The sequence below is a fragment of the Mirounga leonina genome, unplaced genomic scaffold, assembly GCF_011800145.1.
Source record: "Mirounga leonina isolate KUSES-001 unplaced genomic scaffold, KU_Mleo_1.0 Mir_154, whole genome shotgun sequence".
Classification (NCBI taxonomy): Eukaryota; Metazoa; Chordata; class Mammalia; order Carnivora; family Phocidae; genus Mirounga; species Mirounga leonina.
The window spans coordinates 52646617-52671328 of NW_023270389.1; the positions used below are offsets into that span (position 1 = coordinate 52646617).

The following is a 24712-nucleotide window of genomic DNA, read 5'->3' on the forward strand; positions in this document are numbered from 1 at the left end:
TCTTTCTTTCTTTCTTTCTTTCTTTCTTTCTTTCTTTCTTTCTTCTTTCTTTCTTTCCTTTTCTCCCTGTGAACCTTTATGGATGCCTTAAATGTGTGAAGAAAAAGATTTTAAACAAAAAATTAATTATTTCCATTTCTTCCACTAGATCATGAGTTCCTTGAGGTGGAGGCTGTCTCTTCAAGTTTTTATTTATTCTCTTTTCTGTGTTCCCCCAGGCCCAGTGCTTCCCATATGCCTGAAAGTAATTTAAGACATGTTGGTCGAATAAACTGATACTAATTCTCAAAGAACTTTGGAGTTAGGCAGGTTTCAATTCAGACCCCAACTTCACAATTTATTAGCTTGTTGACCTTGGAATATTACTTATCCTCTCTAAGCTTTAGTTAGTTTCCTCATCTATGAAAGTGATATAGTAACACCTAATTTATAGGGGTATTGCTGGCACTAATGAGATAATGTGTGTTATGTGACTTGCTTATGCGGATGTGTTGGAGATAGAGCTTACCACCTTGTAAGAGCTGATTGCACACATCTCTTCACAACTCTGTGCAGGTGGCATCATTTGAAATTCGCCCTATTGGGAGTATTTACTGCCATGGAAATTGGCAGACACTGCCCATCAGGGATTTTTTTTTTTTAACCTCCAGAGAGCTGGTTTTAAACATTTACTACCACTGGACTCAAGTTAGGGCAGCCCACAAATGTTGGTTCCTTTCCACTTTCTTTTTTTTTTAAAGTAAAGGTCTCTTTATTTTTTATTTATTTTTTTAAAATTTTATTTATTTATTTGCGAGAGAGAATGAGATAGAGAGAACATGAGGGGGGGGAGGGTCAGAGGGAGAAGCAGACTCCCTGCTGAGCAGGGAGCCCGATGCGGGGCTCGATCCCAGGACTCCAGGATCATGACCTGAGCCGACGGCAGTCGCTTAACCAACTGAGCCACCCAGGTGCCCGGTTCCTTTCCACTTTCTTTCTAAAAGATGACGATGCTTCCAGTCAGTGGTTGGGAGGTCTGGCGTAGATCCTTCCTTTTAGTCTCAGAAGGAATCACTGCTGAGGGAGCCTTGATGTTGGACCTCGAGCCTCCAGAACTCTGAGGCAATAAATTCATGCTGTTTAAGATAGTTTGTGGTACTCTGTTACAGCAGAGAAACAGGTACTTCTCTCTCCTCCATTGCATTTTCCTCTGCTTCACAGATTAACAAGCCACTTTGGGCAGTCCTTTACTCTTATATTTAATAAGTTCCTAACAGCAGAAGTCAGTAACAGACATGTTATCAGGAGAAGTTCCATTGCCAGAAATTCCATTGCCAAGCATAGATAAAATTCTAATTCACACTTTCTCTAATGTTACATTTCTGTCATGTTATCTAATTTTATTTTCTTCCCTCACTAAGGAACGTGCAATCAGCTGGCTTAAGCCCAGGGAGCATCTGATTGAAGTTAGAGTGTGACCTCTTTGAGTGCATGTAGTAATTTCCCATTTTTGTCTCAATTGTGTTCAATTCATGAAACCTGGACCTCAAGAAATCACTTGTACCAGCACATTCATTCTTTTTCATGAAACAAAACAAAACAAAATGGCATAGACATTGCCTCGCAAAGGACACAATGCTTCTGGAACATTGTTGGTTGACGGGTAGTACAGTTGGAAATATTAATATATCGGCCCATGGAAGAAAATTTGATTGAGGGGACAAAAGGCCCTTGAAGAGTCAATGTATAATTCATGAGACATGGTGGGTTTTATAAGAGTGTAGGCCAGAGGTATACCAAGAGAGGTGCTTATACAAGCAAGAGGAATATTTTATTGACATTATTCAGAATTTCTGGGGAATGGAGATAACAAAGAGCAGACAACTTTTCATTAGTTTTATTGTTTTAAAACTCTCTATAAACAATGCCTCCCCTTCCTCCCCGTGCCAGCGCTGATCACTCCACTGTCTCTTCACTATCATCATTGGTCTAGGTAATAAATGTCAAACCTCCGTCATTATCCGAATATATTTTAGTTAGAAAACATCCAGTCTTGAATCCTATTGCTTTTAGAAAAAAAAAAAGCCCTTTGATTCTCTTAGGAGGACCTTCACTTTTTCTAAACCAGAGAGAGGAAGAGAGAGACAAAGATTGAGAGAGCCACTTGTCTACAGCATCAATTTTCTGTGATGGTTTTTTCCATTGAGTTAGAAAAACTGTACAAGTCTATTTTTAACTATTCAGCTTTATAAAGATGAAAATTACTTCCTTTATTACATGGTCTATGACTTTATACCCCTTCGGAACATTTAAAATACAATTGAATATAATAGCTTTTGTAATTTTGTAAAAATGTTGTCTAATTATAAAAGTAACACATATTGATTGTAGAACTTTGGAAATATTCTGAAAAGTCAAAAAGAAAAAAAAATCACCTATATACCTGTGTTATAAATTAGACCATGGATACATTTTGGTATATGTCCTCAGCCTTTAAAAAAATACGTATAAACATACATACATATGTTAATATATGCCTTTATACCATGTAATTCTATAACATTGGGATTATACTAAATAAGATGACATCAGTTTTAAAATGAAATTATTTACTGGTTTCCTCATAGCAGATGTTGTCTCTAAGTACTGTCTATTACTGAGAAAGACTATGATGAGCTTTAAAATCCAGTAATACTAATTATAGGGAAGTGGAAATAAGATTTCAAAAGACAGTTTCCCTATCATCCCAGTTCCCAGCACTCCTGGTTTTACTCTCCTTGGTTATTTATATTAAATTCAGTTAGATAAGTAGGTAAAACTAAATCTAAAGTGGACTTAAGTGATTAGATAAACCAAAGGAATAATAAAATAAATACTGAAAAGAGTGAAAATATAAAAAAATAAAATAAATAAAATTCAAATAAACAGTATTAATTTACTAAGCAGTAAAGTGAATGTATAAAAACAATGGCATAGTAATAGTGACTATCATATCTTCGTTGATTTAAAAGTGTGCCAAGCACTTTTCATGTTATTTAATTGAATCCACACAACAACTCTGTGGAGCATTATTCTTTTATACCCATTTTACAGATGCAGGGATGCTAATAGAGGAAAGGGAGGTCACATGCCCAGAGCAACCAGCTCTGCCCTGCTCCAAAGCGCTTTAACTGTCAGTGTCTATCTATTATTTACTAGACATGCGTTTGTTGGCCTGCTTTCTGTGGCTGCTTTTTTGCTACAACAGCTGAGTTGCGTAGTTGTGACATGGACTGTGTGGCCTGCAAAGACTAAATATTTACTCTGTGATCCTTTACAGAGAAAGTGTGCCAACCCCAGATCTATAGGATTAGGCCGATCCCTTGAAGCAATTTTCCAAGAAATGTGACTCTTAAGTCTCTCACCAATTCTTCACTCAAGATAAAGTACCTCAGTGTGTAGATTTGAATTCAACTAATTTTATTCATTTTTTCCTCCCCAGTGGAATTTTTGGGAATGTCGGGAATGACTGCGTTAGTCACTGTAGGACTGAATTTAGATTCCCTAAGCTTTAAACCGAGGATTGAGTTAATAATTACTAAGTAAGTCTCCTACTGTGTACTTGGTATAGATATCATAGAAGTTTAGTGCTTAAGTGGTTCTGCCTTCTTGGACACATAAGACTCCCCTTTTATAACTTTTTTCTACCTTTTAATTCTGAATTTTATTACCAGTTATATTTGAAAGCACTTAAGGTACCAACAATTGTTGACATCGATTGATATTCTTGTTATGAATAATGTATATGTGGCTCAGAGGCTGTGATCTTTTTATACATAACTCTTGATAAAAATTTACTTTGGATTGTGAGAAATTAAAAAAAATAATTCATTCCTTTGTTTCCTTCATGACGTCCATGAATGACAGTATCCTAATATGGGAAGAGCTGGAAAAGAAAAGTAGCGGAAAGTTGCCACACCAGCAAAACTCTTAACTTGCCCTTTACATTTGGTAATGCAGGGAGCCATACAAATATCTCTACATGGAGGGAAAACCGTTTGCTTGTCTTCTCAGATAAATGAAATAGGTTCTGTCTGAGAGCTGTGCTAAATTACAGGATTGTTTCAGAATTACTTCACAAGTCCTAGCTCAGTGTAGATCAAATGAAAGCAAATGTTAAAACAAGAAGCCATAATCCTGAGTTTTCCCAGGAAGATTCATTTTTTAAACATAGACGACTATCCATTGTTCTGAAATTATGGCCTGTCTACTTTTTTGGTGTTTAAAATATTCTTTCTTTTATGAAATCCCAGTGATAGAAGATGGTACTTTATTTTTTTTTTTTTTAAGATTTTATTTATTTATTTGAGTGAGAGAGAAAGCGCACAAGAGGGGGGAGCGGGAGAGGGAGAAGCAGACTCCCTGCCGAGCAGGGAGCCCGATGCGGCACTCGATCCCGGGACTCCAGGATCATGACCTGAGCCGAAGGCAGTCGCTTAACCAACTGAGCCACCCAGCGCCCAGAAGATGGTACTTTAAAAAAAAATAATTTCACTTGGCAAAATAAAAAAATTGGCACCTATAATAACTCTTCTAATTTTGTATCTCTATGAATATGACACTTAACTGGTTTTTAGAATCCAGAAGCTTGGGAATAAATAGTTCATAGAATATATACTTTTTGTCTGAATTTGGACAGTTTCCCGAGCTCAGTCATGCTGAGCTGGTTGCATATATAATGATGTCTGTCAGCATCATTATATATTACTCGTTCTATTCATTTAATTGTTTATTCTTGAACCTATTCAACCAATCCTTTCTTAATGTCTACTGTGGCCTGGATGTTGTATCTTAGGTTTGGGGCTATGTAAATAAGTCCCCTTCTCAGAAGGCACTCACAGTTAAGTGGTGGGCATGTTTATTTAAGAAACTAGTAAATCTGAATCCCTATAGATTTATTGGGATCCTACTATATGTAAGGCATTTTTTTTATGTCCTGTGGAGACATTTGAAAAAGTATTCTCAGTTATCCCATCATTTCTGAATTTCAGAAAACTAAGCAGGGGACCTCAAACCCTTCCTTTCTCTGAGTTCAGAATCTAATGAATCAGGAGATGGGAATCAGATAGAGAATCAGACCATCTATTTGATTGGGGTAGTGCTGTTTCAGAGAACATGGCTTCCCTCTGAAGCCAAAATGAGGTTTCCTAATGCTGCTTTCCAAATGTAGATCTTGAGACCCACCTATAAGGAGGCTGGTTTGTGGAACAGGCACACTCACCTAGTTAGCTGAAAGGGAAAGTCCCAGTGGAGGGGCCCAAGAGGAGGTGGGACTTGCAATCTGCTTGTAGAAGTCAAACCCGGCCTGGGTGCAGGTGTGTTACCACATGGAACCAGAACAGCCCTGAGCCCTAACCACTGTGTTCTGGTCTACTCAGTAAGACTCTTTGGGGGTGGAGCCAGGTGTATAGATATTTGGAAAGCAATACGGGTGATTCTAATTCACTTGTCTGCTTAACGAACCATGGTGGTATAGACAATTGGCACTGCAGGGATTTAAAGGAGGATCACTTCCAATGAGAGTGCTTAGGATGGTTTCATGAAGAACACAGGATTCGAGTTAGCCTTACGAGATTTCAGTAGATGGGAAAGCAGACAGGAGAGACTTTCAAGGTTAAGGGACTTTCAAGCAAATCATGAAGGGAGAAATCCTGCAGAGGGCAGTGAGGTGTTCCAGTCAACTGTTGAAAAGTCAAGGTTAACCAGATGATTCTGGGGTTAGCTGTGGCACACCCAACAGTTTGATATGATGCCAGCTAAGCTCAGCAAAACTGCCACACCATCAATCGGGGGAGGAGATGGAGAGACTTATTTTCCTGCCTTGCTCTTGCTATTCTCCTATGAGAGGCAGCCCATGGGCATGGTGTGATGAGAGTATTGGAGGATATGGAGCCGGGTGTATTTTAGTTCCAACAAAATTCTTTTTAAATGTTGATTGTAACAGTGCTGGAGGCAAGGACCTCTGCTAAGACAAGAATGATAGGTATGTGATACATGCTTTTCTGTGAAAAGGCAACTATTTAAAAAACCCATTGCTTAAAATGTGATTTATTTTCCATTCATCCTAGGTTCCTAATAATGTTTTCAACTGTATACCAACAATTAATATATACTTTCTTTGGCATTGTAATTGGATGTGGAGAAACCAAGTATTTAGGATTTCATACTGTGGTTTTCATGTTCATCTTATTTGCAACAGTGAATTTTGTAAGGTAGGAATTATATCTTAAAGTTTGCTTACTGGACTTAGGTTCTTAAGCCCAGAATTAGAATTGGGAGGCAGTGGGTTATAGCAAGAAGAGCTCTGGACGTGGAGTCAAAAAACCTGACAATAGCTTACTGTGTGATTGGGGAAGTCTGTTTACTCTTCAAAGTTTCATCTAGAAAAGGAGAAGGGGCAAGAACAGCAGCATCAGCATCATGACCCATGAGCTTGGTAGAAATGTACATTCATGGGCCCACCCAGGAAACTTTTTCAACATGTTTGTTAAAGTTTGAGCAACACTGGAGCAGATTAATGGCTCTTAACGTTTTTGTTGACTTTCATCCTCCTTTATTATCATCATAGCTATGATAAAGCCATTTATTAAGCACCTACCATGTACATTATGCCATTAATACTAATACAACCCTATGAAGTAGGTGTTAACTGCATCATTTCACAGATGAAGCCCAGGAAGGTTAAAAACTTGCCTAGAGTTACCCAACTTGAAGGGCAGAATTGGGGTTATTTATTATTTTTTAAAAGATTTTATTTATTTGTTTGAGAGAGAGAGAGGGAGAACACGAGCAGGGGGAGGGACAGAGGGAGAGGGAGAAGCAGGCTCCTCACTGAGCCAGGAGCCCGATGCGGGGCTTGATCCTAGGACCCTGCGATCATGACCTGAGCCAAAGGCAGATGCTTAACCAGCTGAGCCACCCAGGCGTCCCCAGAATTGGGGTTTAAACCTGACCCCATGAACATGTGTTCTCTCGAACTCCATTGCCCACTCGTAGAAGTTGTGTCTTTTGATAAGAATTCATTACAGTGTCGCTTCCACTGAGGACACACCTGGCCAAGGGAGCTTCCTTTACAAGATGTTCTCAGGGGACATTGCTTCTGCTGACTCTGGAGGCACGGCACGCCACTCAGATCATCACTCTCACACACCAGGATGTGTGTGCAATATACGTTTCTTTCTACCATGGAAGCTCATGTGCAAGTTGAGATTGGTCACAGAATATGAAGAAAGAGAAATGGCTTTTTGTACATTGTTTGACTCAGCTACACATCTGGTGTCTCATTTCATCTTCATAACAACACTAGGAGATGAGAATTTCACGGATGAAGAAACTGGCCAACAAAGGCAAAGTACCTTGCCCAAAGTCAAATGGCTAGGGAGTGCCAGAGACCTTATGTGAACTGTTGGTGTCACCTCCTTAGAGGAGAGGCTTCAATGGAAGGAGTCATCCTCAGGGGCCCTCAAAGTATGGGTGGCCTTTTCATAAGAGACTTGTTGAGAAAAACATTTTAGAGGATGAAGCCAAACTAAGGCCTGGTCATAAAATTATTGCTAACATGAATTGAGTGCTGACCACATTCAAAACATCATTCTAAGTCCTGTGAATGTTGCCTCATTTAATCGAATCTTCACAATAATCCTTTGAGGCAAGTACACTTACTATCTCCACTTTACAGGTGAAGAAATTGAGGCTTAGAGAGGTTAAAGAACTTGCTTAAGTTTACATGGTTAGGAAAAGCAGCCTCAATTTGAACCCAGGTATACTGACTCCAGAGCCTTTTTTTCTACAACAGCCTTTCTGTTGTTGATATCAATAAATGATATGAGTTGTTCTATTTTGGCAGGACTCAATGGTATTTCAGAGAAAAATCATTTAGTAAGGGTGAAAAGGTTGGTAAGAATTACTTTGCAAAAGACTTAAATGCAAAGCAGAGGAGTTTGCTCAAATTAATTATATACATTACAGATCGTAAATGCAGATTTCTCAGTGATAGGAATTCTCTAATTGTCTTTTGAAATTCCCAGCTGAGCAATTGATACACAATATATTTTTTGAGGCTAAGAGCATGTCAATTTTATTTCTGTTGAAATCTCATTTGAGGGACAGTACTGATATTCTTTTGGTGCAGATCCCCTAAAGATAGATTCTAAATTTTTGGTACAGGGTCTTATAGAAAAATGATCTGTAGACACTTATGGAGAGCACAGTATTAAGAGTAGAGTTGTCGAGGGCGCCTGGGTGGCTCAGTTGGTTAAGCGACTGCCTTCGGCTCAGGTCATGATCCTGGAGTCCCTGGATCGAGTCCCGCATCGGGCTCCCTGCTCCGCACGGAGCCTGCTTCTCCCTCTGACCCTCCCCCCTCTCATGTGCTCTCTCTCCTTCTCTCTCTCTCAAATAAATAAATAACATCTTAAAAAAAAAAAGAGTAGAGTTGTCGAATCAATATGTTGCACACCTGAAACTATCGTTAACATTGTGGGTCAACTATTCTCAAATAAGAAAAAAGAAAGGAGGGGCACCTGGGTGACTCTATCAGTTAAGCCTCTGACTCTTGAAAGCCTGGGTCATGATCTTAGGATTGTGAGATCGAGCCTTGCGTCAGTCTCCGTGTTGGGCATGGAGCCTGCTTGAGATTTTCTTTCTCCTTCTCCTTCTGTTCCTCCCCACTCTAAAAAGAAAAGAAAAGAAAAGAAAAATGATCGCACAAATTGAGGTTACTTATGTGACATTTAGTTTGTGATTCTCACAGGAGCTCAAGAAAAATTTGGTTAAGCCAAGTTTATTAATGTGCCTACAATAATTTTACTTTTTGGCCATCATCTGCATGTCCTCTTGGCCTAATTTCTGGAATAGATGAGCTTGTCAGTGTTATTTGAAGAACTTTCTTTCAGAAATTTACTACCCAAATCCGAATAGTGCCCAATAGGTTAATGATAATTCCTTATATTTGTATAAAACTTCTAGCACTGTTTTTCAAGATTTGAGTATTATATGCAAAATTTAGACAGTAGATTTGGTTTGTTCCAGAAAGTTTGAACAACTTGTCAATAAACTGATTATTTTCTCTTTCCTGAAAAAGTTTTACATGAAATTTAGTACTCAGCCATGAATAACATTGATACCTCAGGTGTGATTAATAAAATTTTTTCTCGCCACAGGTTGCTTACTATTGTGTTAGTGAGCCCCATCCTGATGCATGCGAATTATGAATATAATTGGAAATGGGGAATTGTTATAGCGTGGTCTGGAATTAGAGGAGCTTTTAGCTTACTCTTGGCTCCTGATATTCATAATCTGGCTGGACAAAAAATAGAGTCACCGCAATTGGTAGGAAAAATTGTATCTCATAATTATTCATACTTATTCATTTTTATTTATTTTGTAGTACTTATCATAGTACCCAATAATAAAGTTAACCGTTTTTAAAATTTTTTAATTTAAATTCCAGTTAGTTAACATACAGTGTAATATTAATTTCAGGTGTACAATTTAGTGATTCAATATTTACATACAATACCCGGTTATCATCACATCAAGTGCCCTCCTTAATCCCCATCACCTATTTCACCCATCCCCCCACCCATCTCCCCTCTGGTAACCATCAATTTGTTCTCTATAGTTAAGAGTCTGTTTCTTGGTTTGCCTCCCCCTCTCTCTTTTTTTCTGCCTCTTTGTTCATTTTGTTTTTTAAATTCCACATATGAGTGAAGTCATATGGTATTTATGTTTCTCTGACTGACTTACTTCACTTAGCATTATACTCTCTAGCTCTATCCATGTTGTTGCAAATGGCAAGATTTCATTCTTTTTTGATGGCTGAGGAATATTCCATTATATGTGTGTATGTGTGTGTGTGTACCCACCACACCTTCTTCATCCATTTATCAGTCGATGGACACTTGGGCTATTTCCATAGTTTGGCTATTGTAGATAATGCTGCTATAAACATTGGGGTCCATGTATCCCTTTGAATTGGTATTTTAGTGTTTTTTGGGTAAATGCCTGGTAGTACAATTGCTGGATCATAGGGTAGGTCTATTTTCAGCCTTTTGAGGAAACTCCATACTGTTTTCCATAGTGGCTGCACCAGTTTGCCTTCCCACCAACAGTGCAGGAGGGTTCCCCTCTTTCCATATCCTCACCAACACCTGTTATTTCTGGTGCTTTTGATTTAAAGCCATTCTGGCAGGTGTGAGGTGATACCTCATTATAGTTTTGATTTGTATTTCCCTGATAATTAGTGGTATGGAGCATCGTTTCATGTGTCTATTGGCCAGCTCTATGTGTGCTTTGGAAAAATGTCTATCCGTGTCTTTTACCATTTTTTGGATTATTTGTTTTTTGGGGGTATTGAGTTGTATACATTCTTTATATATTTTGGATACTAACCCTTTATCAGAGATGTCATTTGCAAATATCTTCCCCCATCCCTCCCACATAGGCTGCCTTTTAGTTTTGTTGATTGCTTCCTTCCCTGTGCAGAAGCTTTTTATTTTGATGAAGTCCCAATTGTTTATTTTTGCTTTTGTTTTCTTTGCCTCCAGAGACATACCTAGAAAGAAGTTGTTATGGCTGATGTCAAAGAGGTTAGTGCCTATATTCTCCTCTAGGATTCTAGTGGTTTCCTGTCTCATATTTAGGTCTTTCATCCATTCTGAAGTTATTTTTGTGTATGGTATAAGAAGGTGGTCCAGTTTCATTCTTTTGCATGTTGCTGTCCAGTTTTCCCAACACTATTTGTTGAAAAGACTGTCTTTTCCCCTGGAATATTCATTCCTGCTTTGCCAAAGATTAATTGACCCTATAGTTGTGGGTTCATTTCTGGGTTTTCTATTGTGTTCTATTGATTTATGTGTCTATTTTTGTGCTAGTTTTGATCATTATAGCTTTGTAATATAACCTGTACTCCAGAATTGTGATGCCTCCAGCTTTGCTTTTCTTTTTCAAGGTTGCTTTGGCTATTTGGGGTCTTTTGTAGTTCCATACAAATTTTAGGATTGTTTGTTCTAGCTCTGTGAAAAATGCTGGTGTTACTTTGATAGGGATTGCATTAAATGTGTAAATGGCTTTGGGTGGTATAGACGTTAATATTTGTTCTTCTAATCTATGAACATGGAATATCTTTCCATTTCTTCGTGTCCTCTTCAATTTCTTTCATCAGTGTTTTATAGTTTTCAGAGTACTGGTCTTTCTCCTGTTTGGCTAAGTTTATTCCTAAGTATCTTGGAGTTTTTGGTGCAATTGTAAATGGAATTGATTCTATAATTTGTCTTTCTGCTGCTTCATTATTGGTGTATAGAAGTGCAACAGATTTCTATATGTTGTTTTTGTATCTTGTGACTTTACGGAATTCATGTAGCAGTTCTTTTTTTTTATTTTTATTTTTAAAATTTAAATTCAATTAGCCAACATATAATACATCATTAGTTTTTGATGTAATGTTCAATGATTCATTAGTTTTGTATAACACCCAACGCTCATCATATCATGTGCTCTCCTTTGCCCATCACCCAGTTACCCCATCCCTTCACCCACCTCCCTTTCTGCAACCCTCAGTTTGTTTCCCGGAGTCAAGAGTTTCTCATGGTTTGTCTCCCTCTCTAATTTCTTCCCATTCAGTTTTCCCTCCCTGTCCCTATGATGCTCTGCGCTATTCCTTATATTCTACATATGAGTGAAACCATATGATAATTGTCTTAAAAATAAGGAATGCTTCACAAATTTTCATGTCATCCCTGTTCAGGGGCCATGCCAATATTCTCTGTATCATTCCGATTTTAGTATATGTGCTGCCAAAGCAAGAACTCGTGTATCAGTTGGAGCAATTTTTTGGTGGACCCATTGGGTTTTCTATATAGAGTATCATGTCATCTGCAAATAGTGAAAGTTTGACTTCTTCCTTGCTGATTTGGATGCTTTTTATTTCTTTTTGTTTTCCAACTGCTGTAGCTAGGACTTCCAGTACTATGTTGAATAACAGTGGTGAGAGTGGACATCCTTGTCTTATTCCTGACCTTAGGAGAAAAGCTCTCACTTTTTCCCCATTAGTATGATGTTACCTGTGGGTTCTTCATATATGGCCTTTATTACATTGAGGTATGTTCCCTCTAACTCTACTTTCTTGAGGGTTTTTATCATGAATGGATGTTGTACTTTGTCAAATGCTTTTTCTGCATCTATTGAAAGGGTCATATGGTTCTTATCCTTCTTTTTTTGTTAATGTGGTGTATCACATTGATTGATTTGTGAGTATTGAACCATTCTTGCAGCCCAGGCATAAATACCACTTGATCCTGGTGAATGATTCTTTCAATGTACTGTTGGATTCAGTTTGCTAGTATTTTATTGAGAATCTTTGTATCCATGTTCATCAGGGGTATTGGCCTGTAGTTTTCTTTTTTAGGGGAGTCTTTTTCTGAGTTTTGGTATCAGGGTAATGCTGGCCTCATAGAATAAATTTGGAAGCTTTCTTTCCTTTTTTACTTTTTGGAATAGTTTAAGAATAGGTATTAACTCTTCTTTAAATGTTTGGTAGAATTCATCTGTGAAGCCGTCTGGCCCTGGATTTCTGTTTGTTGGGAGATTTTTTATAACTGATTCAGTTTCTTTGCTGGTTATCAGTCTGTTCAAGTTTTCTATTTCTGCTGGTTTCAGTTTTGGTAGTTTATATGTGTCTAGGAATTTATCCTTTTTTTGTTCAGGTTGTCCAATTTGTTGGCATATAGTTTTTCATAATCTTCTCTCATAATTGTATTTCTGTGGTGTTCTCTCATTTGTGATTTTGTTTATTTGGGTTCTTTCTCTTTTCTTTTTGATAAGTCTGGCTAGGGGTTTATCAATTTTATTAATTTTTTCAAAGAACCAGCTCCTGGTTTCATTGATCTATTCTATTGTGTTTTTTTAAGGTTCTATATCATTTATTTCTGTTCTAATCTTTATTATTTCCTTCTTCTGCTGGCTTTATCTTCATTTGTTGTTCTTTCTCTAGTTTCTTTGAGTGTAAGGTTAGGTTGTTTATTTGAGATTTTTCTTGCTTCCTGAGGAAGGCCTGTATTGCTATATACTTCCCTCTTGTGACCACTTTTGCTGCATCCCAGAGGTTTGGGACTGTTGTTTTCATTTTCATTTATTTACATGTAGTTTTAAATTTATTATTTGATTTCCTGGTTGACCCATTCATTGTTTAGTAGCATGTTGTTTAACCTCTGTGTATTTGTGGTATTTCCAAATTTTTTCTTGTGGTTGACTTTAAGTTTCATAGCATTGTGGTCAGAAAATATGCATGGTATGATCTCAGTCTTTTTGTACTTGTTGAGTTCTGATTTGTGGCTTAGTATGTGATCTATTCTGGAGACTGTCCCATGTGCATTTGAACAGAATGTGTATTCTGCTGTTTTAGGATGGAATGTTCTGAATATATCTGTTAAGTCCATCTGGTCCAGTGTGTCATCCAAAGCTATTGTTTCCTTGTTGATTTTCTGTTTAGATGATGTGTGAATTGATGTACATGGGGTGTTAAAGTTCCCTACTATTATTGTATTATTATCAATTGGTTCCTTTATGTATTATTGTTTTATATATTTGGGTGCTCCCATGTTGGGTGCATAAATAATTACAATCATTAGATCTTCTTGTTGTATTATCCTTTTTATTATTATAGAGTGCCCTTCATCTCTTGTTTTTATTTTAAATTTTAGTTTGTCTGATATATATATATATATATATATATATATATATATTTAACAAAAACAACAAAAATGATTTATTTGTAACACAGCCTAGTCTCCATCACTTCAGCACAGCATAGTAGAAAAGAGTCACAACTGTAAGCATCATTTAGTCTAAGGCAGAACCTCATGCCCTCTGAACAGCAAACCCATCTCTCCCCAGAATCCAGCCCAGAGCCAAACTGAACACACAAACAGGCAAGCCCAGAATGAAGTTGGCCCCAGGTCTCAGAACATCTCACCCTTTCCCCACAGCCCTTCAAGCTTCCTGGCTGCAGCCTTCTACCTTCCACCCCCAACTGGGCCAACTCCTAGCCTCTGAGTCACCAGAGAGCTTTCTTTGTGGGATAATTAACAAGGATTTAAGTGTTATAGAAACAATGCCCTGTGAAATCCATTGTTCCCCAGAAGGTTTAAAATGACTCTCCATTCATAATCCTAATCACCAATGACAGCTCTTCCTTTCTTCACCATAGATGCAGGCAGTTTTGAAGTGATTATCCTCACAGCTCCATACTCAGTGTTTCCTATCAACTTTATTAAAGGCTATTCTCCTCACCCCAGGGTAGGAAGGAATCTTTACCCTTGTTGAGGGTATCCATTATTTTGTCTTCTATATCACTCTTTTTTTCCTCTGCCTTTTTCAGCCTGTGTTCATTGCTTCAAGCCTGTTTCCGGTCTCAATTATTGCATTTTTCATTTCTGACAGATTCCTTTTTAACTCTATTATCTCTGTGGTAAGAGTATCCCTGAAATCTTCTATTCTTTTTCCAAGCCCAGTGAGTATCTTTATGATTGTTGCTTTAAATTCTCTATCAGGCATGTTACTTATATCTGTTTCACTTAGATCTCCGGCTGTGACCTTATCTTGTTCTTTCATGTGGGATGAATTCCTCCATCTTGATATTTTGTCTAAGCCTCTGCTTTCTTCTCTGTGTTAGAAAAGCCAGTTATGTTTCCTGCTCCTGAGAGTAATGGCTTTCTGAAGAAGAGGTCATAGAGTATCCAGGGTCTGGCACTTCAGAGAGTGTCTCTGGTGTGTGTTGTGTGCACTCTGCTGTTGTGTTTTGGCTGCTGTATCCTTCAGACCAGTTGTCTGCAGAGGCTCTCCTTGCCTGCAGTGGGCACTTGGCCAGAGTATAGTGAGTTTCATCTAGGTATGCTCTGGTCTGCTTGTTAAATGAGACCTGATACTACTTCCACTAGAACTGTACCCCTGCAGAACTCTGGTCAGGAGACATGTTGAGGGCAGGGACTTCTGCTGGCCTTCTGGGGAAGGGGCTGGCCGTGTTGGGACAGAGGCAGGCTTGATGGAGGGCAGGTGTGCCAGAGCGCAGGGGGCTGGGACTTGGCATAAGCAGGTTAGGCAGCCACTGTGGGCACTGTGCTGCCTCCTGAAGGTGGCTCTGTGTTTATGCTGAGGGGCAGGGGAGGGAAATGGCACCTGCTAGCTCCTTTGTCTCCAGAGAGAGGTGTGAATCCTGCCTCTCAGGTAAGGCTCCAAGAAGAGTGAGTTATCTCCCTGCTCTGTGCCCCAGGCATTCTTCAGATGCTATTTCCATGGCATCTGCCCCCAGGTTGTCTGTCTGTCTTCTCTCCAGGAGTAAGGCAGCTCCCTCAGGGCTCTATCCCAGCCAAGCCGGCTGGACTTTAAAACTTGTCTTTAAGTCCCACTTGTAGCCCCTCTCATTTTCCCAGCCAATGACTTTAGGGAAGTATTCCCCTTGTGCATTCCCCCAAGTGCCTCTCTCTCTCACCTTTCTCCATGACCAGGGCTCCCTCTCCTCCACAGCACTTACAATCTCTTTCTCCCCCAAACCACCTCTCTGTACTTCCTATCTTCCTTGATGTGGCTTCTTCTCTTCCTTTAGTTGTGGAGTTTGTTCTTTCAGTCTTCAGGTTGATTTCTGGGGGTATTTAGAGTGATTTGATAGTTATCTAGTTATGTTTGTGGGGACAAGATGAGCCTAGGGTCATCCTACTCCTTCACCAACTTCTCTCCCTTCTCCCAAAGTTAACCATTCTAAAAATTAGATTTGAAAAATGTGTTCTTTTAAGTAGAAAGGGACTTTCAAAGGAAAGTTTGTTTATGTTGACAGTATGAAAGGGACCAACAGTCAAGTAGTGGTTAATGGTGTGGGAATCAGATGGACTTGGGATCGAATCCTGGTTCCACCGTCACAGGCTGGGTGACCTTGGGCAAGTTTCCCAGATTTGTGGAACCTCAGTTTCCAGTTGAGGATTGAGATGATACTTAGTAAAATACCTGCCACTTAGCAAATGCTCAATAAATGTTACTTACTCTCCCTCAAAGCCTTTTCTTCATAGGCTAGCTGGTGGATTTCTGGGCAATCTGGTGGTGGCAATACCTGTGATACTGAGCTCCAGGGAAGACCCAAAGAGCCCAGTGCATCTGCTGACAGTGTTAGAGCCCCTTGTCATTTGTGACAATACTGTGTGAGCTAGCTGGAGAAGTTGCTAAAAGTTGCTAGAAATCCCCAGGACACCCCCACCATCTCCAAGTCAGATGCATATGAATTCCAAACCTGCTGTTGGAGGGAGAAAAGCCACTCAAATAATGTGAATTAAGAACACCTGCCCACCTCCCAAGAAAATTTAATCTGCAGGTAGATTTACAGAGTTTCTTGATATTGGCTGATTTCCAGCCCAGGGTTTTCTCTTTGTCATTTTGCTTCTGTTCCAAAAGACCCCAGCAGTACAATATAAAAATATAAAAATTTCTTTGGGGGATCAGTTATCACCCTCTCCATCTTGCATGTAGAGAAATCAAAACAAAAAGAATAGCATGTTAGGGAAAGAACTCAGGTACCCTAACTCCCAAAAGAAGTTCTTTTTAAAATGGAGTATTATATTCCTTACCATCTTTCCTGAGGATTTGCACTTTTTATCTATAGACATCATGCGGGAATTAATTTGGAGTTCAAACCAACCTGTGGTTTTGTAGAGATTTTGGGTCCTTTCATGGCCCAAAGGAAAAGTATCATAACCAACATCTGAGCTCCTTCAATTTTCTTTTGTGCAAGGAATCAGCCTAAAATCAAGTCAACAAAATGTTAACTAACATTTGATTATCCCTTACAGTATTTCCCAAATCTACGTGATGTTACACCAATCCCTTTATCGCCACCCCAGACCTACACAATCAGAATCTTCAGGGAAGAAAACCAGAAGTTGGTATCTTTTAGAAGAACTTCAGGTGCCTAGTGTTATTAGTCAAATTTGGGAAACACTCTCCAAAGGACATATTGCTATTAACTCCAGTTTCTAGTGAAGGACATTGAGGCTCAGAATGATTAAGTCAACTGACCCCAAATCACATGGCTAATAAGTGGCAGGGCCAAGACCCGCAAAAGCGGTTGTTTTTACTTCTGCGCAGTGCCTCTCAAGACCCCACCATGGTTTCTGCAGGTTTCTTCAGAGCCTCCTGGGCAGCTTTAGTAAATGCTGGTGGCAGATACCCTTTCCCATCCCCGCTGTGGTCACCACTGCCTGCGGTTGTGGGCTTTCTCCCCAGCCCTGCAGGGATGCCTACCACTTTGCTAGCTTTGCAAGGCTGCTGCTGAAAGCAGCAAGGGTGGGGAGCTCTTTGATCAGTGTTCTTATCCCTCCCAGAAATTACAAACTCTTTTCTCATTCACATTGAAAACTAATATCTGCTCCCGTGTATTATATTCAAGCAGTGTCCACAAAACAACCCTTCTGCCCCAATTTACTTATCAGAAGCAGGATTTAAAAATGTGGATTAAGATAGAATTTTGTTGTTGGTGGTTGAACAATGATTCCCTTTGGAGAACTTATTCATTTTTTTGGTTCTAACTGTGTATTTTATTTTTTAGTTTATATTGTATGTACAGGTAATATCACTAATGACTATGGGAATAAATTCATACATGATGACTCATTCAGCCAGGACACTAGGTAAACTATATCTATCTTTCATTAATTAACTGGGGAAAATAATGCAAATAGATTATTGTTGGGGATCATGGGGACATTTCTTATGGAGCTCAAGGAATTGATTATGAAATCATTCATTTTCTTTCATTCATTATTTATAGATGCTGTATTAATTGGGATATTGGTTCAGCCAGTTTAACAGAAACCACATTCACAGTGGCTTAAATAAGATAGAGGACTTTCTTTTCCTCTCCATCAAAATGTCCAAAAGAGTGGGATGGTTCTGCTTCTCTTTTATTTCTCCTCCAGTCCCTGGGGTGGTGTTCTTGTCTGCAGGGTGGAAGCTGGCTCACTACCACTGTATCTTCAATCCAATCAACTAGAGAGGGGAAATGGGGAGATGGGTGGCAATGGAGGGTAAGCAGCTTACTTTTAAGGGCACAATCTAGAAATTGTATGTATCATTACCACTCACATTCCATCGGCCAGAATTTGGTCACATGGTCATTCATGAGTAAAAGAAGCTGTGAAATATTATCCCTATCTGGTTGACCATGTGCTCAGCCAAAACCTGGAGATTCAGTTGGTAAAAGAAGAAGGGGAAAATGGATAATGGGAGACAGTCAGTAGGCTGTGCCACAGTTGCCTATTTCAGAAGACATTTGAGGCCAGTGATAATAAAATGCATAAATATGAGAAAATCACACAGAGACACATGGTCAATAGAGAAATCTAGGATAAGATCATTGGTGGCAGTACAGTCAAGCAGGGATGGAGAAGATGGAGTGGGATTACATGAAGTCTTAGAATAGGGCCTTAGTATCATTTACTATCCCATGGCCTGGTCTTTAGCTCTGCTGGTGCGTGATTCTTTCAGTGTATCTAGAATTGATTAGAATGCTGGAGATTTACTGCACTCACAGAAAAATGTGGATAAAGCAGAAAATCAATTTATTAATTTATAATGAGGATGATTTATTTCTATGTCTGAAATAATTGTGATCATTATTCAGGGTGTTTATCTCTAAATACCAATTTCCTTGATAAACAAAACTAGTAGTAAGAAAGTTTCTTGGAAAGCATGGACCTAATGAGAGGTCAATGGAAGGATGATGTTGAAGGAGAGTTCTTCTAAACAAGGAAATAGCCTGGTGAATTTACCCTCTCCTACCCATGAGAGACATCAACTCTCTGCTTGTGTCCTTTCACAGTCATGCCCATTTTTAAAACTGACCCCACGAAAACTATAGCAGAACTTCCTGTTATTGCCCACCTCAAACCCAAGGGCTCCAGTATGTAAACTGAGTTAGGAAATGGGGCAGATTTTTGGTAGCTCTCCTTTTCCTCAGTTATGGATTTGTTCTTTTTCTCAGTAGAAAGGTATGCTTTGTCATCAAAAGCCTACACTGGAGCATGAGTAAAGTTAATTTGATCTTTGAAGACTTTCTCACACTCCCCTTCACACCAATTCCTTTGACTCCCAGGAATCCAGACCCACTCCATTCTCTTTGCTTAGGATATAACATCTGGATTTCTCCCATGCTTCTTTTCTTGTGATTCCTCTCATTCTGACTCTCAAAGGCAAGGTCAATCAGGGGTTTTAATGTCATGGTAATATTTTTTCTATTTCTTCCCTTACAAAATATATATTTATTTATTTATTTATTTATTTTTGAGAGAGAGCGTGTGTTGTGAGAGCAAGGGACAGGGGCAGAGGGAGAGAGAATCCCAAGCAGGCTTCACACTCAGCATGGAGTCTGATGTGGGGCTCGATCTCAAGACCCCAAGATCATGGCCTGAGCTAAAATCAAGAGTTGGATGCTTAGCCAACTGAGCCACCCAGGCGCACCCCCCCCAATTTTTTTTATTGTAGTAGTTAAACCTAAAAAATTTTCATTATAAAACAGAAGTATATGATAAGATCTTTCTCCCCTCAGAATCCATGCTCATCCTTTCTAGAAATACTATGTGGCACATATTTAATACTGACAGAGTTGAGTTTTATCAGTAAGAGTTTCAAACCAACTACTTCTGTCTAGTCTAAGGCTTTAAGAGATTCCCTTCTCATACTCTTCCAGATCATCTTAAACACAGAGTTCATTCAAATGTATTGGTGCCACCAAGTGGCCACATACACTCATGTTTCCCCAGAGCAACTGGAAAGTGGCAGGTGCTCCATCATATGGGTAGGATATAACTAGGCAAATGAGAAAAAATTTCTTCTGTGTGGTCTCAGCCATGGGAATTTTTAATCTAAAGCTGACAACTTCTAACTTCAGCCTACAGTCAAATGTATCTTTGCTCTGGACCACAGTAAATCAAGAGGGATATGCTTCCAGACCTTTGGAATCCTGAAAATTTCAAATACCATCATTACACACAGTGTCCTGTAGAGAATGAAGTAAAGTTAAGCTAAACATTTAGAACTCATTTTAACTCTTTATGAGACCTTTCATGTGCAATTATGAAGAGAGAACAATTTTATTGAGATGGAATTCCAAGTGAGCAGACTAAGTTCATTCACTAATTAAATTCCTTTGGGGGGCACCTAGGTGGCTCTTTTGGTTAAGCATCTGCCTTGGCTCAGGTCATGATCCCAGGTCCTGGGATCAAGCCCCGCATCAGGCTCCCTGCTCAATGGGGAGCCTGCTTCTCCCTCCCTCTGCCTGCTGCTTCCCCTGCTTGTGCTCTCTCTCTCTCCGTGGAATGAATAAATAGAATCTTAAAAAAAAATAAATTCTTTTTGGTGAGTGAGCCTCACAGCTATAACTTCAAATTCATACCTCAAGAAGATAGAAATGGCTACAATTTTTGGAACATGTAGATTTGCTGGCCAGGAAACAGATATACTAAATTTGAGGGATCTCTATTGTAGTGAACTTTATATTTCAAAATTTAAAAATTTTTATAAGATTCAGTTGGAGAACTTGTTCAAATGCAAATTCCTAGGCCAAGCTGATTCTCTAGGTAAGAGGTGGAGCCAAGGAATTCGCATAGCTTAATAGGCAGCCTTCCAACCTGTAGAAGACAGGAGTAGTTTCCTACACCTTGAGAAATACTGATTGGGGACCTTGAAGAAGCAAGTCACGTCTCTAGCTAACAGGAATGAAAGGAAATGAATAAAGCATTCCTTAGCAGTTGAGTCAGATAAAGTTGAGCTCTGCAGTCAGAAGAAACAGATAGTTGGGTAATTTTCTGGGAAATTTTGAACCAAAGGTTATCCTTGCTCCAAGCACTATGGTTTGGCTGTGCAGGTGGTTCACTACAGCAAGATTTCACTACACCTTGCAGGATTTTGCCTCTTCTTGCAGTTTTCACTGTATTCTATTAAGATCCTTGCTTTTTTTTTTTGGTCACAGGTTTGTGTGCTATTTCCCTCCCAAGGCAAATGGCCATGCAAAATGCCATTAAGCACATTCAGGAGATAATACAGAACACAATAACACTGTTCAAAACAGAAAAAATTTTGACAAATGTTAATTGGACCTTAGTAGAAGAAAAAACAAAGATTGAATACAACATTCCTGTGAGTTGATACCTGGAAAACAAAAATAGTCCTCCTTTTCTCCTGGGTCTGCCTCTCCTGCTTTAGTTTATTATAAAAAAACTTGATCCTGCTAATGAAATGTCAGAAAACTAAGGACAGGGGATATACTTACTAGCTTTGCTATCTGGTGAAAAGACTTTGAATTCTCTCTAAAGAGAAGGTCTTGGTTATCTGGCTTTATTTGCCAAATATAGGAGAATTGGTTTTTACCCACTGGCTGATTTAGTAACTATGAATGGCCTCTGCCAAGCTCATGTTTCCAACCATTTGAGGAGTTATTATAAAAAGCAGAAAACACAGGTTGTTTCAGAGAGCAGTCAAGCATAGACAGGTTTGGGGGAGAATCTGACTTGCAAATCTCCCCACATGAATTGTTACTTTACCACAATTAAAAGCAAGATTTCTCATACAGAGAGCAAACCCAGTTATACATAGCCCTTCATTTTAGCAATTCTGATTTGAGTTATTGGAATCATTGTTGAGTGATGTGTTTAGCAGCTCCTATATATTTTAGCTTATTAACTTTATCTCCTTATGTTTTCAAACTTAGTCTGATCCTTATCATGTTTCACATGATAACAAAAAGGAGGAGGAGTCCCCAACAGAAGAAGTTTTAATAGAAGAAGCCAGATTGCATGTAGCTATAATACAAATGGTTGGTACAGTTCACATAATCTGCTTTCTATTTATTTATTTTTAATTCTTGCAATGCTCTTATTTCTTACATAAGGCTTTCAGGTGACTAGAAAAAATATTTTTTCACCTTTTGATAGTGTATTGGTTATTAAAGTTTGCTTTATTAAAGTTAAAAAATAACAATAAATGTCTTAGGCTTTAAGTTCAAGTCACAAATTTATTATTCTGTTTCTAAGTCTAGTAGTTTTTAGCAGTTGACTTTTGAGGGGTCTTTGAATAGTATTTGGTGCCATTTATGTACTTATTTAACTAAGCATCTTCAAATATTTGAAACTGCTTTTATAAATTTAATGTATTTGAGTTTTTTTATATAAAATTCTCTAAAGTGCTTTTTTAACTCTTGCAAATCTAATACATTAAAATAAAACTAGTGAATCAAAAATTCTCTTAAAATATTTAAGATTTAAGATTAAACGTTTTAATATAAGGAAGATTGTACTTTTAAATAAATAAATATATATTATTATATATTATATAACTTATATTAAAAATAAGGAAGAATCCTAGGTAAAATCAAGTTTAAATCAACTTATCAAATTGTATATTTTACATTGGGGTTGTAATCTAATAGGACAAATTTTATTCAATATTACAAGTACACAAAAATATGCCCATATATTCATTATGCCCAGAGTCCATTTTTTTAAATTTTATTTTAAAACTTATTATGAAGAATTTTTAACATATACAAAAGTAGATATAACACTGTAATGAGTCCCTATGTACCCATCACCCAGCCTTAAAAACCAACATGACTAATCTTGCCCCATCTGCAGCCTCATTCACTACTCTTCTTTCCATATTATTTTGAAACAAATCCCAGATATCATATTATTTCATCTGTAAATACTTCAGCATGTATTTCAAAATTTTAAACCCTTTTAAAAAACATAGTAAATATTAATATTGTACCTAGAAATTAATAATAGTTCCTTAATAACATCAAATATCAAGTCAGTGATCAAATTTCCAATTGTCTCAATGTGATTAATGTGTATTTTCACAGTTTACATACATATATTTAAAGATTTGTTTATTTGTTTTTGAGAGAGAGAGAGAGAGCGCGAGCGCAAGAGGGGGGAGGGGCAGAGGGAGAGGGAGAGAGAGATTCTCTTGTAGACTCCCCACTGAGCATGGAGCCCAGCATGGGGCTGGATCTCACAACCCTGAGATCATGACCCTGAGCCAAAATCAGGAGTCGGACCCTTTACCGACTGAGCCACCCAGGCGCCCCTCACAGTTTGTATTTTTAAAATTGAATTTGTATTTGTATTTGTATAATTCCAATTACATTGTAATTAATGGATATGCCCTTTAAGTCTCTTTTAACCTATAAATTCTTTCTTCTCTTTTATTTTTTTTGTTGAAGAACATATTTCTCCTTAATACAAAAATATTAATACTATATTTTCCTTTTTCAAGCATTTCTAAACTTAATTTAAAATATTCTCAGAGTTTGAAAGTTTCTTACCCAGGGCAGTACAGTGTGGTCACAAATTTTTTGTAGAGCCTCCTATTAAGAGGCGGTGCATATATCCCTCCCTGCTACCCCTATCTCATTGAATTTGGGCTGTTCCTATGTCTTGTTTTGACCAATAAAATGTTTCAAAGTGACTTTGGGAATGTTAGAGCAAAGCATAGAGCCTATGCTTTGAGACGATTTACAGCTTCCACCTTCTTCTACTTTGAATACCAACCTGTGATTATCATGTGAGGAAACTGGCTTGCCTCTGAAGAATGAGAGGCCACATAAAAATAAACTGAGGCATGCAGCCAGGAGTCGGTACCCTACTAACAGACTTGTAAAAAAGGCCATGTTAATTCGAAGGTTGAGGCAATAGAGCCAACCTCTCAATGGTAAGAGATGCAAAGAATTTGTGACCATATTTTTGTTTGTTTGTTTTTTCTTGGATGCTTCCCCCCGCCCAGTTTTACTTTGAGTAATAATTGACTTACATTACTGTATAAGTGTAATGCATACAGAATGATGGTTTGATTTACACATATTGTGAAATAATTACCATGGTAGTTTTCACTAACGTCCATCTTCTCATATAGATAAAAGAAAAAAAAAAGAAGAAAAGGAAAACAAATTTAGGATGTAACCATATTTAATATGTCACAGTGTGCTCGCTGGCCATAAATATTTATACCCTCCTATAAACAAAATACACTTATCCCTTTCTAAGACCTCCACCACCACACACACATACCAAGCTTCATCTTATTATGGTATCAGACTCAAAGTCCAGTATCTCATGATCTGCATTTGGTCTAGGTATGCTGAGGCTCCTTGACTGCATCTCTTTAAGTATTATTCCTCTTGATCTGGAGAGCTATGAACTAAGAAACAAGTTATCTGTCCTCCACCCCACTCCCCAACATTTAGCGCCAATCAACAGACACTTCTGTTCAAGAAGGGGAATGACAGGAAATACTTATTAATCACTGGCCCATGGCAATTCTGAAATCCAGCTGGGAATATGCACCAGAGCACCTTATTCTTTACATTTCCATAGGAAATAATCTGTTTGTAGCTGACTGGCCTTTTCAGCCTGATTTCTGTCAGTAGAAACTTGGGATGTTTCTATTCATTTAGAATAATTTCTGTCTTTTTTAGTCCAACGTGGTACAATTTCCTTAAAAACGTGTGTGTTTTCAATCAATCTGATTAGAGTCTACTCCACAATTCCGTTTCAGACGGGCCACATGTCTGAAGATAAGAGCCCGAGAAAGCCTTTTGTCTGCTTGAGAAGACAGTGTGAGTGCCGGCTTTAATCTTTCAGTGGACTTCACAAAGAGT

At 38.3% G+C, this 24712-nt stretch overlaps 1 protein-coding gene and 1 non-coding gene across 2 annotated transcripts in view; one reads left to right on the forward strand and one right to left on the reverse strand.

The window, feature by feature from the left end:
- Positions 1 to 24712, forward strand: part of SLC9C2 (solute carrier family 9 member C2 (putative)) — a 103040-nt gene that overhangs the window by 19590 nt on the left and 58738 nt on the right. Inside the window, exons 7-12 of the mRNA XM_035010831.1 lie at positions 3461 to 3560; positions 6087 to 6230; positions 9180 to 9348; positions 17606 to 17687; positions 21026 to 21192; positions 21764 to 21868. Coding sequence (XP_034866722.1) covers positions 3461 to 3560; positions 6087 to 6230; positions 9180 to 9348; positions 17606 to 17687; positions 21026 to 21192; positions 21764 to 21868 — 767 coding nt within the window. The remainder of the gene's footprint in view (positions 1 to 3460; positions 3561 to 6086; positions 6231 to 9179; positions 9349 to 17605; positions 17688 to 21025; positions 21193 to 21763; positions 21869 to 24712) is intronic.
- On the reverse strand, positions 11720 to 11822 carry LOC118014655. The gene has a single exon (XR_004680346.1). It is a non-coding gene; the product is annotated as a U6 spliceosomal RNA (small nuclear RNA).